A 15,200-nucleotide genomic window follows, 5' to 3' on the forward strand; every position below is an offset into this window, starting at 1 on the left:
AGATGATATGCATAGTGCAAAAGCTTTTCTGTGGTTTCAGCCAACTATATCTTCTACTACAAGGCTAATGAGAAGAAAATAAATAAATGTTAACACCAAAATAATGAATAAATCACTGAGCAGAATAAGAAGAAAGATAATTTTTCCCATGTTAGACAAACTAAGAAATATTAAGTTTATGGACATAGCCATGCCAGGTTTCAATATCAAAGTATTTGTAGTTGATTGCCACTGCTGGGAGAGAAAGTACAATGCCCCTTTCCGCAGAAATCAAGGTGCTGCTTAGAAAATGGTATGTTTCTGTTTTAATCATTCATTTCTGCTTACATCTCAGACCTGCACATCATCCTGTGCTGGGCACAGGACTTCAGAGCTCCGAAATGCAGACAGAGCTCTTCAGGAAGCTGGAATACTTGGCTGACTTCTTGCTTTTGTCCTGCCTTTAAGCCTTTTGGAAAATAGTTTGAAATGTGATGGAAAGAAAAGGAGATATGCAGGTTATACCTATGTGTTCCAAATTCTCTGGGAAGAAATTATCTTCAGTTTAGAAACCTCTTTCCTTTCTTTCTCTGCCTGGAGGATCCATAGAAGACTGCAGGTAAAATGGTATCTGACTGCACAGTGTTCCCCCTGTGCTGCAGTACATGAGAAAGGAGCAATGCCCTTTCAGTACAGGGAATTTTTCTTCTAAACTAAGAAAGATCTAATTTCTCTCAGAAAGGTGAAAAATGGGGTGATGAAAAAGCAGCTCCTGTATTTTATTGGTCCAAATAAAAAGAGGGTTTTTTTTTTTTTCCAGTATTAAAATGTAGAAAATATTCAAGTTTTCCATAAAACCTGTGACAGGGCTCCATGCTTGCAGAAGTAAGCAGTAGCATCTTTGGGTGAGCTGGAGCCTGTGTAGCTGTGCTTCACCAGCCAAATGCTTGCTCCCAGTGTCCTGGGACTCAGCCTGGCTGGGGAAGATCTGTTTTCAAGCTGGCTGAGCTCAGCGGGCTCTGAGCGCAGGCCAGGAGCGTGGGGCTGTTTGAATGCACCCTCGCACATGTGCTGCAGCGTGCCTTGGGCAGTGCAAGGGACTCTTGGTGCATCTGGGAGCAATAAACATGTGATGGCACGGAGGCCAATTGGTCAGAACATCCTGTGTCCCAGGAAATGATCCCAGTGCCCCACAGCACGCTGCCTGCTAGGAATGTGGGACACCTGCCAGGCACAGCAGCATCTTGCACCGGCCAAAAGAGACCCTCTTAATACTGCAAACTCTGCATCTTCCAGAGCTCCAGGAGAAGATGTCCAGTTTTGCATTCAGCGTCGATGTGGGGTGATTATACACCTTGGATAACCATAAAGCTAATGGGAAATAATGTGGAAGGATCTCTCTAACTTCAATGTTGTAAATTCCAGCTTGTAATGAGCTGTACCGAAGCTGTGGAGGTGCACTCCCTAGAGAACAGAGATGCCTGCATGCCTTCAAAAGCTTCATCATGAATCCTTTCATAGGAAAAAAAATTACATTTTTAAAACCAGTCCAAGCACCTGATTATTATGTAAAACGTGAGGGTAAAAATGCACTGCAAAATGTAGAAGTGGCATAATTTCTACAGTCAGCTCTGATATGGTGCCAACAGCTGGCCAGAGGACAAGCAGATAACACCTAGTGCTGTGAGCTGGGGAGCACAGGGCACACACCCCTGCTGTAGTGTCAGTGCTGGAAAACATCTTGGATGGGTTCAGAGTGCAGTTCACAGGATGCCCTGGGACCCCGCTGTCCTAGTTGTAGCTGGGATAGAGTTAATTCTCTTCCCAGTTGCTGGTACCATGCTGTGTTTTGGATTTTGGGTAAGAACAATGTTGATAATACACTGATGTTTTGCTGAGTAGTGCTTACTCTAGTCAAGGACTTTTCAGCTGCTCACCACTTTGAGAAGGCTGGGGGACACAAGGATGGGGGACACACAGCTGGATCAGCTGACCCCAACTGCACAGAGGGATATTCCATGCCTTATGACATCATGCTCAGTATAGAAGCCTGGGAGCTGTCTGGGCATTGGTCAGCAGGTGGTGAGCAATTGCATTGTGCATCTCTTTTTTGGTTTATTATTATTAATTATTATTATTATTGCGTTTCAATTTCTGTCCTGTAAAACTGTCAACTCATGAATTTTACTTCCCCCCCCTCCAACTTTTCTCCTCCATCCCTCTGGTGGGGGGGAGTGAGCCAGCAGCTGTGTTGTGTTTAGCTGCTTGCTGGATTAAACCATGACATCCATGCATCATGGATTGCCTTCCCACAGGACCCCTCCTAAGGTGTCAGGGATCGGGGGAACTCGGAGCAGAAGCAGCGTCCCCCAGCTTCACCCTTGTTCTCCCCCTTGTTCTCGGCTGCTGCTGCCAATTTGCTGCTGTCTCTCAGTGGCAGCCACCAGCCTCCTCCTTCTCTGCATTTCCCAGATGACGCCTTTCCCTACAGCTCTGCCGCAGGCTGTGCCTGCACGGACAGGAGCCCAAGGAGATGTGGGTGGGTCAGGCTCCCTCCAGCACTGGCAGGGTGTCCCAGGAGCATGGCACAAGGCAGACTGAGCTGCCCCTTCGTGGTCATCCAAGGTCTGACAGAAACTGTTAATCTGAGCACGGACTGTGTTTTGCGAGCAAGCAGCTGTGCTGCCTCCAAACTTGTCCCTGGGGGCAGAAGATATGCACTTACCCAGTGCTGCTCCCAAGGTAATACCTGTGTCAGGAAAACATGCAATCTGTGCAACCAGTTCATGGACAGCTCTTCATATGCCGCTGCGCTCCACCATTTATTTTTTTTTCCCACCATTTGCAAACATCTAAGTGTAAAACACAGCGCAGGAAGGGATGCTCCAGTTTCTTATGCTGTGGGCATTACCCTTTTTCAGCCTGCATGAAATCTGTCTGAAGAGCAGTGATATTTTCCTGCTTCCATCCAGAACTCAGGAGAGCTGGTTTAGACTTGCTAGGAGCAGAAATCAGCCTCCAGACTAAAGGAGCAGGTAACATTAACCTGTTTATTCGTATGGCTACATTCTCTTTTGGTTTCTTTTAAAAGTCTGCCCAGTGCTGTATTTTTAAGGAAATGTAGCAAAAGCAGTGTAATTGCCCAAGGAAAAAAGTGTTTTCTTTCACATTTTATTTAAACCCAAATCCACATTTTAGCGTAAACGTAGAACATCAGACTCCACAAACCAGCATTTCAGGTTTCTGCAAAGTTTGAAAGGCTCTTCAAAAAAAAAAAAAAAAAAAAAAAAAAAAAAAAATCCCTTCTGTAGTTGCCTATTAAATAATAAGAGGTTGCCATCTTCTGGTCAGAAACAGTTGTAGGTGGGGATATTTGCCAACTTTTGTGACTGTGTAGAAATTATTATCTAAACAACTTATTGGAAAGTCATGTCTTTTAAGAGTTAAAATTTTAAAAATGCATTTTGATATGGTGAACCCATTCTTGAAAGTTTGTTTAAAAATCCATTGCAACTATAATAGCTAAAAGAAATTTAAATTGTAACTTGGCTCTTTCCTTATTTCACACTTGTCTGGGCTGTATCTGGGATAATGCCTTTCATGTCTCCATCTTCAAGAGCTGCCCAGGATCTCCCTTTTCTGTGACCCATTTCACCAAAACCAAACTGTTACAGCAGGAAGATATTTTCCAGCAGCTGCTTACTGCCATCCAAAAGAGGGGAGCATGGCATTATATTGTAGACTTGAAGCAGGGAAATGTTTTCCTAAGTAAATTATCAATTATATGCATTCCTATGGTTTTTGAACAGAAAAAGGACTCTCCATGCATTTCCCTGGAGGAAAACTAAGAGGTCAGATGGCATCAAAGCTTCAGCATAGCACTGGAATTATGAATGGTTAGACCACAGGCATTTTACTGTACATTGGAGAGCCCCCCAATCCATGGCATAATCCAAGCATATTCTGGTTCCTATTGCTCACAGAGCTATGGATAACACACACACCCCACATATAAATATAATGTAGGCTGGATTTTAGGCTATCTTTTGCCCTAGTTCTGAATATTGGTGTGTGGGGAGAAAGAGTTCAATGTTTTTCAAGGGAGACAGCTTCAAGGACGATCATGTTCTCTCCTTCCCTGGGAGATGAAAACTACTTTTCAAATGTGAGATTTGTTTCACAGTTCATACAGCTATCTGTGGTCGTGCCACTCCTGCTGCAGAGGAGTTAAACCTGAAAATGTCTGGACTCAGGCTACAGATTTCAAAGCTGCCATCTACCTTATATAAAAACTCTTATATAAAGTGTAAACTGCGCAGCAGATGGAATGGATATTTTTCAGAGGAAATCCTTGCAATCGATCAGAGACGCTCCCCCTTGCAATCTCTGACCACTGCATGGCAGTATTGCACCAACATCACTGCGGCACCAGCCCCGAGGCTCGGGGAAAGTTGCCTAAAGTTATCCCAATATCACCCTGGTATATCCCTTCTGCTGAGTGAATGCCTCCTCTTCCCAGTGCTGGAATATGCTCAGAAGAGGGCATGTGCTGCAAGATGGACGTGGGGCCTGCCTGTTCCTGTGTAATGCTTTCTTCTCTCTATCAAAACCTGGTGGGAGGGTTTGATTTGACATGATGGGATTGGGCAGCAGCAGGATGAGAAGGATGTTCACGCTGCCCTAATGTCTCTCTCCTGGGAGCGGAGAGAGAAGTACCCTTTTCTCTGCATAGTTTAGGCGCTGGGAGTAAAACGTTTTCCTGCGCTGATCACAGAGCCCATCTCTCTGACAGGGCTGCTGGATGGCAGTGTGTGTACAACGCTGCTCTACATCAGTCACATGTTTGGGGATTCCACAGTGAGGGAAGGGTTAGGATTTGCTTCCAGTCATCCAAAAACAAAGCAACAGAAAGCCTTCCATGTGACAAGAGGCGTGATAAAGGGGGACAAAAAAGCATTACTTTCAGGTTTTGAACAGGGTGGATTTAAACCATACATCCAAACCTCCTGATTTTGGAAATACTTGGAGGTTGTAGTGGGGTTGCTCCCTTCTCCCAGGTAACAAGTAACAAACAGCCTAAAGTTGTGCCAAGGGAGATTTGGATTGGACATTCGGAAGGAATTCTTCACAGAAAGGGTAATTAGATATTGGAATGGGCTACCCAGGGATGTGGTGGAGTCACCATCCTTAGATGTGTTTAAGGGAAGACTGGACGTGGACTTAGTGCCATGGTCTAGTTGACATGGTGGTGCTTGTTCATAGGTTGGACTAAATGGTCTTTTCCTATATAAATGATTCTGTGATTCTGATATTAAGAAATATTGCTTCACCAACAGGGTTATCAAGCACTGGAACAGAAGGAGCTCAGTTGCCACCCCTGAAGGTATTCAAAAGATGTGACACTTAGGGACGTGGTTTGGTGGTGGAATTGGCAGTGCCAGGTTAATGATGCCAGGACCCAATGATCTCAAATGTTGTTTCCAAGCTAAGTGATCCTAGGATTCTGTGAATTGGTTTGACCATAAATTTTGTGGCTTCAGTAGGACCACGAGAAGTGTGACAGGTTTGAGCCATTCCTGTTTGATTACTCAGGCTGTCGCCTCGTGGCAGCTTTGACACAACCGATGAGTTAACCAAGAGGAAATCGAACCCTACCCACTCCTGGAGTGGCAGTCCTTGGACCTGCAGAGGTCAGAGGCCAGAAGTGCCTCTCTAGATGATCTGCACAACCCTGCCCTCCTTCTGAGCCATCATACAGCTCAGGAAAGGCTGGAACATCTGTGTGGTGCAATGCCAGCACTCCAGCCTCTCTCCCATCTGGTGGGAGGTTTTGGGCAGCCTATGGAAAATGGTCTGCAGGTCAGCAGCACTTACTCACAGCTCATGACATGGACTTGGGCATCTACAGTTAGTCAAAGAGGAAGCTTAATTTTTTTGATCTAAAATCCCTGTACCCTCTGGTTGCCATTGAATGAAAAAAGCCCATATTACCAAGATGGGCAGTTGTTAAAAATGCAGGTGTTTCATACTTAAATTTTATTACATTTCAATGAGACTTTTTATGTGAAGCTACACATAAAGAGAGATCCATGGCAACAATACGCTTCTGCTAGCACAAGCAGGGAGGAGCTAGAAAGGCAGCACCAAAGCAAAATACAAGGAAATGTAAGGAAACAGGAGTAAAAGAAGGAAATGGCCATGCTGCAGGTCTCCAGACTTTTGGTTGGTGGGTTTTTTTTTTTTTTTTTTTTTTTTTTTTTTTTTTTTTTTTTTTTTTTGCTTTTAGGGATTGAATAGGTAGGCTATTTTCAAACACGCTTTCAAAGAATAGTTATATATTAATAAAATGAACTGTAGACCCTCCACTGTTCGAAGAGCCAAGTGAGCAGGAGCAGTGGAGCAGCAGTGCTCCCACTGTCTGGTTCTTCACTCTTTTCCCTGGTGCAGCCTTGGTACCTGTTGAGAAGCCCTTCCCAGGCAAAGCCCATTTCTGTGGCAGGGTGAGAGTGTGCTGGAGACCATTCCAGTTGGCACTTTGTGAACACCCTTTTTTGTGGGGGGAAGAGGGTTGAACCCCATGGAAGTGATGCAAGTTGCCCGGCTTGGCTCAGCACCAGAGATTTGTTCCTGGCTTGTTCTCTGAGCAACCATAGCCAGGAAGACAAACAGGAAAAGGGATTGATGTTCTACCAGAATTTGTTAAGTCAATAAACAGGGAAAACTGTAAGTGGCTTGCCATTGGGAAATGAAAACAGAATCCACAAACCTTCAAGCTAAGATCCTGGACCTTAAATTTAATTACCTTTTTTCTTTTTTTTTTTTTTTTTTTTTTTTTAAACTGGGGCTTAAAGCAATATGCAAACTTTATAGGCTTGGCAACAGTGATGTTCATGATCTTCCAGACTCAATGTCTGCTATCTGGCTTCTATGCCAGGTTTACTTCTGGTAATTTCATGAGAAAGATAAGTAATTTAGGCAAGAAGACCCAGCTGCCATAACAAGTTGGAGTACTAATTTCTTTCTGTGGTGTTGAGTTCACTGCACATGGAGTTGAGCTCACAGCCTTTCTCCAGGTTCAACTGCTGCTGCTTTTTGACTGCAGGTCATCTCTTGGCTCTGAAAAAAACCAATCTGCTAAAATAAAAACCTGGCTGTTGCAGACCTGGAGCATAAAGCCCCTCTCTCTGAAAGAGCAAGTAAATAATGCCACTTTGATGACTTCAAATAATTAGTTTAGTTTTCTACTAATCCTAGAGTACTAATTAGTACTTTATCACCTGTCCAGTTCAAAATGGGGTCTGATTCAATTTTAGATCTCAGCTCTGTAGCTCAGCATAAACCAAACTGATTTTGTTTTTCAATAAATCCTATAAATTGATATTTTCTACCATGAAAACCAGTGTGTTAACACCCAGAATCTTGTTGTAGTTATTGATGTATGTAACCAGAGCTAGACTACTTACTTTTCTTTCCCCAGATTCCATTTTTCACCTATGGCTGAGTCAGGATTAAGGAGTGCATGTGTATATATCTAGTTCTTCTTAATAAACTCAGTGCTAGAGGTCACATTTACAGGCTCAGTTTATGCGATAATCTTTAAAAACAACCAGCCTAAGCACTGGAAAATGCATAGCAGGGGTTAGTCTCATATTAGCAGAGAAATAGGCTTGGTTTATTAATGGGTCTTCTTTAAGTCTCATTTCCGTGCTTTTATGACTACATTAGGTTTTCCCCTTACATGGGCACATGCCAGAGGCGTAATGGAGCGAGAGAAGAAACAAGCCCTTTTTCAGTTCACAGAACCCCAATTCTTTATTAATCACAGCTTGCTCACAATGACATACAGGAAAATAGCACTAATGAAGAGTAGAATATGCAGGCAGCAACCTCTAGGGGGGTAGGGACAACTTCAAAACTGCAGCTATTTTGGGGATGATGTGTTAGGTTTGGTGATATTGTACTTGGCACAAGCACCCTGTCTAGTCATTCCTCCTGCTTCAGCCCTCTTAGTCCTAGTTGTCTGTCACTAGGTAGGGTTGGCTAACACTGAAGAGTAAAGGTCATGATGAATGGAAGTCAGCAGTGTCATTAAAAAAAAGGTAACAACTGGCTCATGGGTCCCAGGTGAAGTATTCGGTAGCCTCTCGTGCTATTACGCATGTAATGTGGTAGCATCAGATAAGTATCATAGATCATGGCACCTACAGATAAAGCCACTTGATGCTATCTATTAGTTGCTCCATCAATAAATTTTCAAGTGGTGATTTAAGCTCACTTTACAATTAGCATTTGTATGGCTGTTTGACATCATCCAAATTTTGTCATAGCTTGATGGTTACAATGTGCCTCTTAAATTTGTCTCAGACTGATCTTGCTTGATTTCATTCCCTTGCACAGCTGTTTTTGTTGCCTCTCACCTCAAAAAGCAGAAGCAACAAACACTCTACGTGGTGATTCAACCTCAACTGTACAGCAGAGTACAGAGTCCTGCAGCATAAGTTGCATTTGAAAAACCATTTTAAGAGCCTTTTGTCTTGGACAGCTGAAAGTGAAGTCACAATACCTGTTGTCTAGTCACGGTTTCAAGAAAGCTTATTGATGGCAAAGCAGTCTAGGTTATTAGGCAATGGCTGGTCTCTAGCACCATAGAACTACTACTGACCTCATGGTGGGTTGGAATGAGAAGTCGCAGGGAATGGAATTAGACATGAGGTGCTTCAAATGAACAGACCCAGCAAATTCAACCGAGTGGAAATAGACAACATCAGAAGCCTGTTACAGGACATGTAAGATTATGAAATAACTTGCATAATGCAATAATTGTATTTTTTAACAAAAATGTAAGTATTTACAAAATAAGATCCAAGTTTTTTAAACATCAAGCAAATAATTCTGCAAAGAGATCGCATTGTTTTTGTTTTTATTTTTTTTGTTTCTTTCTTAAAGTTTTTTATTGAGTTCTTGATTTTTACTTTTTTTTTTTTTTAAACCACGTCATACATTTCCCATACTTATATCGCATGATCCATAATAATATAGGCAGGGGGAGTTTACTAATGGTGGGGATGGGTCACATCCACCATTGCTGTTTTCAGCCAGACAGTTCCACCTGGAGCTCCTTGTTTCTACGGACCTCTGCAGCATGCCTCTCCTGGAAAATATCAAGAAATGAAAAATTCAAACCTTTTTCTCATTCCACCTGCTCAGGGAGGTTCATGCTGACAACTCATTTAGGTCATTCATTTGATGCTTGTGCAAAACTTGTTTCACAGCCCAACCATCTTTAAAAGAAGCCACACAGGAGAGGTGTCATCCACCAGACCAGCCTGAGGCATGTTTTATGCTTACTTCAAACTCCTGCTCTGGAGCTCAGTCTTTTATCTGATATGGCCTTATAATCCTCAGCACCTCACAGGGTTTCATTTAAAAGGGCCACATAGAGAGGTGCTGGCTGCACCATAAAACGTGCCACGTGCTCACATTTGCCCTTTGAATTTCTGGATATTTAAACATAGGGAAGGATGAGTGAGGAATTAATTGCCTGCACATTGTATCTTAGTTACTCTCTTATCTGAAGCATTCAGGAACTGTAATAAAGATCCAAGAACGTAGTTTCAATGAGATAAGCCAACCTGACCATCTCAAACATCTCCTTAGTCTGAACACGGACGCTACCTGTCCTCTTGATTCTTCCTCTGGCTATGACAAAGAATACCACCTATTGGCACTGACTGAACCTGTAAATCAGTCCTTGAAAGGTCTGTAATAGCGAATGCTAGCTTTTATAAGGGATTTTTTGCTTGCTGTTCCTATCAACTGCAATATACAGAAGTTACCTCTGCAGTACCTTCTAGACACCAATACTTTGGGGCATCCACAGCTCTGTGTAACTTTGGAAGGCTTGGAACTGGATATATCACTTCTTTTTCTGTATATTAAGAATTCACTTTTGATGTTGGCAAATTATGTTTATTTTTGATGTTTTGGTGTTGGCAAAACTGTGTTTTTTAATTCCTGGTAAGTGCAAATGTTTCCAAGTGAGTTACTGTCATCTTTCCTCAGAAGTCTTTCTTGGGTTTAATGCATATATGACATCACATTTCTGTGGAAATAGGGCTTAACAGTCTGTTAACATTAACCTAGGACAGAGAGATGTGTCAGCTGTCCTTCCCACTTCCTTTTGGACCTCGAGGATAACTTATTTGCTTTTCCCTTTGTTTTCATGAGGTCTGGGTATGTGCCTGCAAATGAAGCTAATGTGAAAATCTCAAGCAATATGAGTATATAGTTCTTAAGCCCAAGAATTATCCTGTTTGCATAGTTACTTGTAACATCATCCTTTGGATTCTGTTGTTTCTTTTCTACTCTCAAAGACTTTTGTCTCCATCAAAGATGTAGAGGTGCAGATGTAGAGGTACTTATGAAGGTATCCTTGAAAACCTCTGAGAGATATTTTCTTTAGCCAATTTACTGGTATATTAGAAAGTTCATTATTGAGAGAAACAAGTGATCACTCATGCAGAAATTAATTTTTTTCTTAACACTTCTAAATCATTATTTGCATGTTTCTCTCCCTTGTGTGGAAGGTTTGTTTTGGAGGAGGGCATACTTCATTCTGCATCTAGGGTTTGTGATTCCCTGTTTCCTCTGGCTGTACCAAAGGTCTCCAGAGGAAAATTTACTCTGTTCCTTGCAAAACTTATGGAAAGAATTTTGCTGTATTCTGCTGTATATGAAAGATTTTTTTTCCCCAAAATTTTTCATCTTTCTCCCCTGAGAAACCAAGAATAACAGACATAGGGCAGTTGTTTGATTTGAGTAGTGACTTTTCTTAGAAGCTGAAATCTAAACACAAGTGACGTTTCAATTGCTCACAGAACTTCTTAAAACCTAGAAGCCCAGCCTATCTCTAGAAACAGTCCAGTAAAGGGCCGTGAGGATTAAGGAGCATCTCTCAGTCTCTGCTATGAGGAAAGCCTGAGAGACCTGGGACCGTTCAGTTTGGAGGCAGCTCAGGGGGCTCTTACAAGTATCTACAAATACCTGAACGAAGGGAACACTGAGCCAGGATCTTTCCAGTGGTGCTCAGTGACATGATCAGGGGTAATGTGCCGAAACTGAAACCCAGGAGGTTTCCTCTGATCATCAGGGAACACTTTTTCCTTGTGAGGTGACTGAGTGGGTGATCACCCAGAGTGGAATTGGAGTCTTTGTCCTTGGAGATATTAAAAAGCCACCTGGACATGACCCTGGGCAACGGGTTCTAGGTGGCCCTGCTTGAGGCTGGGGTTGGACCAGATGATCTCCAGAGGGCCCTTCCAACCTCAGCCACCCTGTGATTGTATGACTGTAGCATTTCAGTCCTTTTTCAAAGGGAGTGGTGGTTTAGACATCAGTAGCTCTGACTTAAAAATAGCTCAAGTGTAGCAACTGAGATAAGGACTGTGTACAACATCTCTGCAAAATATTGATTAGATTTTTCTCTCTAGTCTAAGGTGAGGAGTGATGATATGATTACCTTCTCTTGGAGGCGTTCAATAAGAGCAGCTAAATTAGCTTCACGGTTTTCTTTGATCTGTTCCATTTTCAGTATCAGCTTTTCCTCTGCCATTTTGCTGAAGTTATTGTTCTCCTCCAAAGCCTTTTGAAGCACTTCTCGCTCATGTTCTCTCTTCTCTGCCAGATGTTTCAGCACCTGGGCCTCCTGGGACTGGAAACAGAGAAGTAGCTGAGAAGAAATACTCATGTGGAGCAAAGCATGTTGCCATGTTGCTGGGGAGTGCAGTATGTTGCCATAGGGCAACGGTTCCCTGAGTGTGGAAATGGTGTAAATTTTGCTGCTTTTTCTTAGAGAGGTCACTTTGTGACTGAACTGGATTAGCCATAAACATGTTTAGAAGCACTGGCTAAGTGTGGGGTATATGCCTGAGGCAGCAGCAGAGAAATGTCCAAAGCACTTCTGTTAACAAGAAATGCTGTTGTATTGCTGCCCTGGCTCGCCTGGATTACTGCAGTGGTTGCTCAACCTCTGACAGCTGCAGTCTCTTAGCTATAGGCCTTTTATCTTTAGAGACAGGGATCTGAGGTTGAAGAAATGTACAGAGTTTAAAGGGAGATTACTGATGCAGGACAGGCGCAATTTTCACCCAGGTTGGACTCTCCTTTAATGTGCCTGAATAGCTAACAACAGGCTTGGAAGTTTATTGACATGAAAGACAGGCAGCATCGATTCAGACAGTGTTTTTTCCCATTGCACTTATATTCGGATTAATCTCACTGATTAGAAAGGGGGGAAAAAGTGTTTTATTGCATAGAAAATAGCAAATTTTTTTAGTTAAAAGTTATTTTTCAAGGAAGATGAAAACTTAGAGTCAGAATCAAACAGATGCAGTCTACCCTTAATATTGTGTTCCTCTTTCTAAACTCACGTCTCAGAATGTCTCACTCACATGCTCAGAAGCATAAGCTTTGTTATTTGTATTAAATCAAATTTCTAACAGGAAACCACTAATCCTAGGAAAGAAGCCAAAAAACTTGCAGCATTGGGCCCATTCTCCAGGCAAGTCTAGTTGAAAAGATAGTTATTTGGAAAGGATAAACAACATCATACACTTTTGGATAAAATAAATGAGAAGCAGCATGAGAAGAAACAGAAAAACAGAGAATGAAATAGGGCGCCAGGAGGCTAAACACATATTCGAGTGCTGATCCCAAGGCACTGTTGCCATTGTGATCCATAAAAATGAGTTAGTTTAAGGCCTAAATTAAGGGTTTTAACCATTAACTACAATTAGTGGTAATTAAACCTTTTAAATTCTATCATATGGCTTTAAATGGACTGAAAAGGGCTGCAATTCTTTTATATGAGCAAGATTCAACTCTGAGAAAACAAACATCTTAATGAAAGTAAGACATGCATAAAGCCAAATGCACTGACACGGCAAATTGAACAGATTCTAGAAAAGGCTGCAAAGGCCAGGCAGAACGTTTTGCAGCAAGATGTTGGAGTAGAATACATCTGGCTTTGAAAGGCTGTAATGGCTCGCTTGAGATCATAGGAGAGAACCACTTCTATCCATCCTTGTGGCGGTGCCCAGACCATCCACAGAAGATGATCCACCCCCTTGGAGAGTGTGCAGCCCCTACACCGCCTCAATTAGCAGTGACTTCCCTCCCTGAAGTCTTTCTGAGAGACTTCCTTAGCTCATGATGAGCAAAGTGTGTCAAATACATGAGCCTTTGCAGCATTATGTTAATTTGTTATTTCTAATTAGTTAGTTTCCCAGTTCCTGATTTTTACCCCTCCTGATTGGTTCCTTTTTGGATCCTTTCCCTGACTGGTCCCTTTCTGAATTCCTTTCCCTGTTGGCCAGGTTGTGAAATCCCGCCCCTGTCTACCGTATATAATCCCTCTCCCCTGGAGCTCTTGGGCTTTTTCTGCTTTGGGCTTTGTGGAATAAGGAGGCTCACCTGGAGATCGGAGTGACCCCATCTTGCTGTTTTACTCCTGTGTTGCCTGGAGTGGCAGGCAACTTCACAAAAGAGCATCACCTGAGAGCGCTGCTGCTCAGGTGGCCTCACAAAAGAGCTGATCACTCTCCACCTGAGAGTGCCTGTGCCCTGTCCAGCCAGGTGTCTTTTTAAAGATGCCTCTGACAAGGAAGGTCGCGGCACCTTCACCACCAGACCACACTGCTACACATCCTTATCACTTCATGCATTTCACCTTTGGCCTGGCTGCAGGTACAGGCTCACTTCTCAAACTGATCTCTGGAGCTCTTCCTGGTAGGAACGGTCTCCTAGAAAGGCTGGCTCCTCCCAGAGACTCTTCCTGGCTCTTCCCTCCCTTACAGCATATGCTGAACAGAGTAATAGAGCAAGCATTTTTCATGTCATTGACCCTGTTGTGCCAGATGAAAGATGTTGCAAGTGGGAACAAAACCCCCCACACAGATGAAGCCAAAAGTAGAGGGAGTTTCGCTGGTGGAGTATGGAAGAAGGTTGAGCCAAAGACAAGTAGAGCCGGGCAAAGGGGGAATTTTGTAGAGCAATTAAAAAATCATAAAAGCCCCATATGTTTAATAAAAATATCAAAAATTTTAATAATAATAATAATATAAAAGTAGCTTATTTTGAAACAAAATGTTTGATTTCAGATACCTAGCATTTAACAATTCTTAACTGCATGTTATTTTGCTATGTAAAAAGGTTATTTTAAAAGATCTGATGCAAAACTGAAAGAATTAAATATTTTCATCTCTCTTTCCAACTTGTGGACAAACGTGAGTGTCCCAGTTTGACCACTGCTTGTGAAGGTAGGTTTGTGGTGTGTTTTTTTTTTTTTTTTTTTTTTTTTTAATTTACTACTCAATGGCAATCTCTCATCTACTTTTGGAAAAATTATCATCATTACATTTTATTTATGTATATGAATTTTGTGAACCCTTTGCTTAAATTATCTAAAAGTAATGGATAATCTGATAACTCATTTCTCTTCCTGTTGAGAGTTTGAATAGAAAAGACATTATTAGACTAATTGTAATGTCCTTTCCCATGAAACATTTCAGATGTGACTTGTTAATTTCAAAAGCTAACATTTCATGGTGTTTAAATATGCATATATAATGTGTTATAAAGTCAGACCTTTTCACATCTGGAAAACAATTTACAAGGACATAGCCATGCACTAATAAAAAGTAAGATTTGGACTATGCATATAAGAAGCATTTTTTAAAAGAGCATTTGCTTTCATTGGAGGTAGCAAAATGCCTTTGAGACTTTGAAGCACTTGCTCATTTTTCAAGATTTGTTTTCTTCCATTCAAACCCTTTGCCTTCTGGAAAGACTTTTTTTCATAAACCTGGGAGAACAGTGGAAAATCAGAGCTTCTTATCAAAGTACACATATTTCTGGATGCTGTGCTGGCAGACAGTACATTCAAAAGTAATTTGTCCTCTAATTCATGATAATGAAGAAAATCCTTATACTCTAATTCAGTATTTACTGGATGCAAATAGCATTGGCACCAGAAAGAGACTACTTGAACTGACTGTAAACCCCTAATGCGATTTTCCTTTACAATATGTCTTTAACGGCATATTGTGACGAATTTTGAGAGAGGAAAACCGCCGGTACCCAAGACTGGTTCAAAATAAAGGAACCCCCCTCCCTGCCACAAAACATCCACAGGGTAGAGTCTCATTTAGACTGATATCCCTTCT

General features: G+C 42.0%; 1 protein-coding gene across 1 annotated transcript in view; it reads right to left on the reverse strand.

The window, feature by feature from the left end:
- Positions 1-7,764: 7,764 nt before the first annotated feature.
- Positions 7,765-15,200, reverse strand: part of STMN2 (stathmin 2) — a 41,843-nt gene continuing 34,407 nt past the window's right edge. Inside the window, exons 4-5 of the mRNA XM_040077093.2 lie at positions 11,498-11,689; positions 7,765-9,130 (exon numbers count right to left, since the gene is read on the reverse strand). Coding sequence (XP_039933027.1) covers positions 9,071-9,130; positions 11,498-11,689 — 252 coding nt within the window. The 3' untranslated portion in view covers positions 7,765-9,070. The remainder of the gene's footprint in view (positions 9,131-11,497; positions 11,690-15,200) is intronic.

The sequence above is a fragment of the Hirundo rustica genome, chromosome 1 (genome assembly GCF_015227805.2).
Source record: "Hirundo rustica isolate bHirRus1 chromosome 1, bHirRus1.pri.v3, whole genome shotgun sequence".
NCBI lineage: Eukaryota > Metazoa > Chordata > Aves > Passeriformes > Hirundinidae > Hirundo > Hirundo rustica.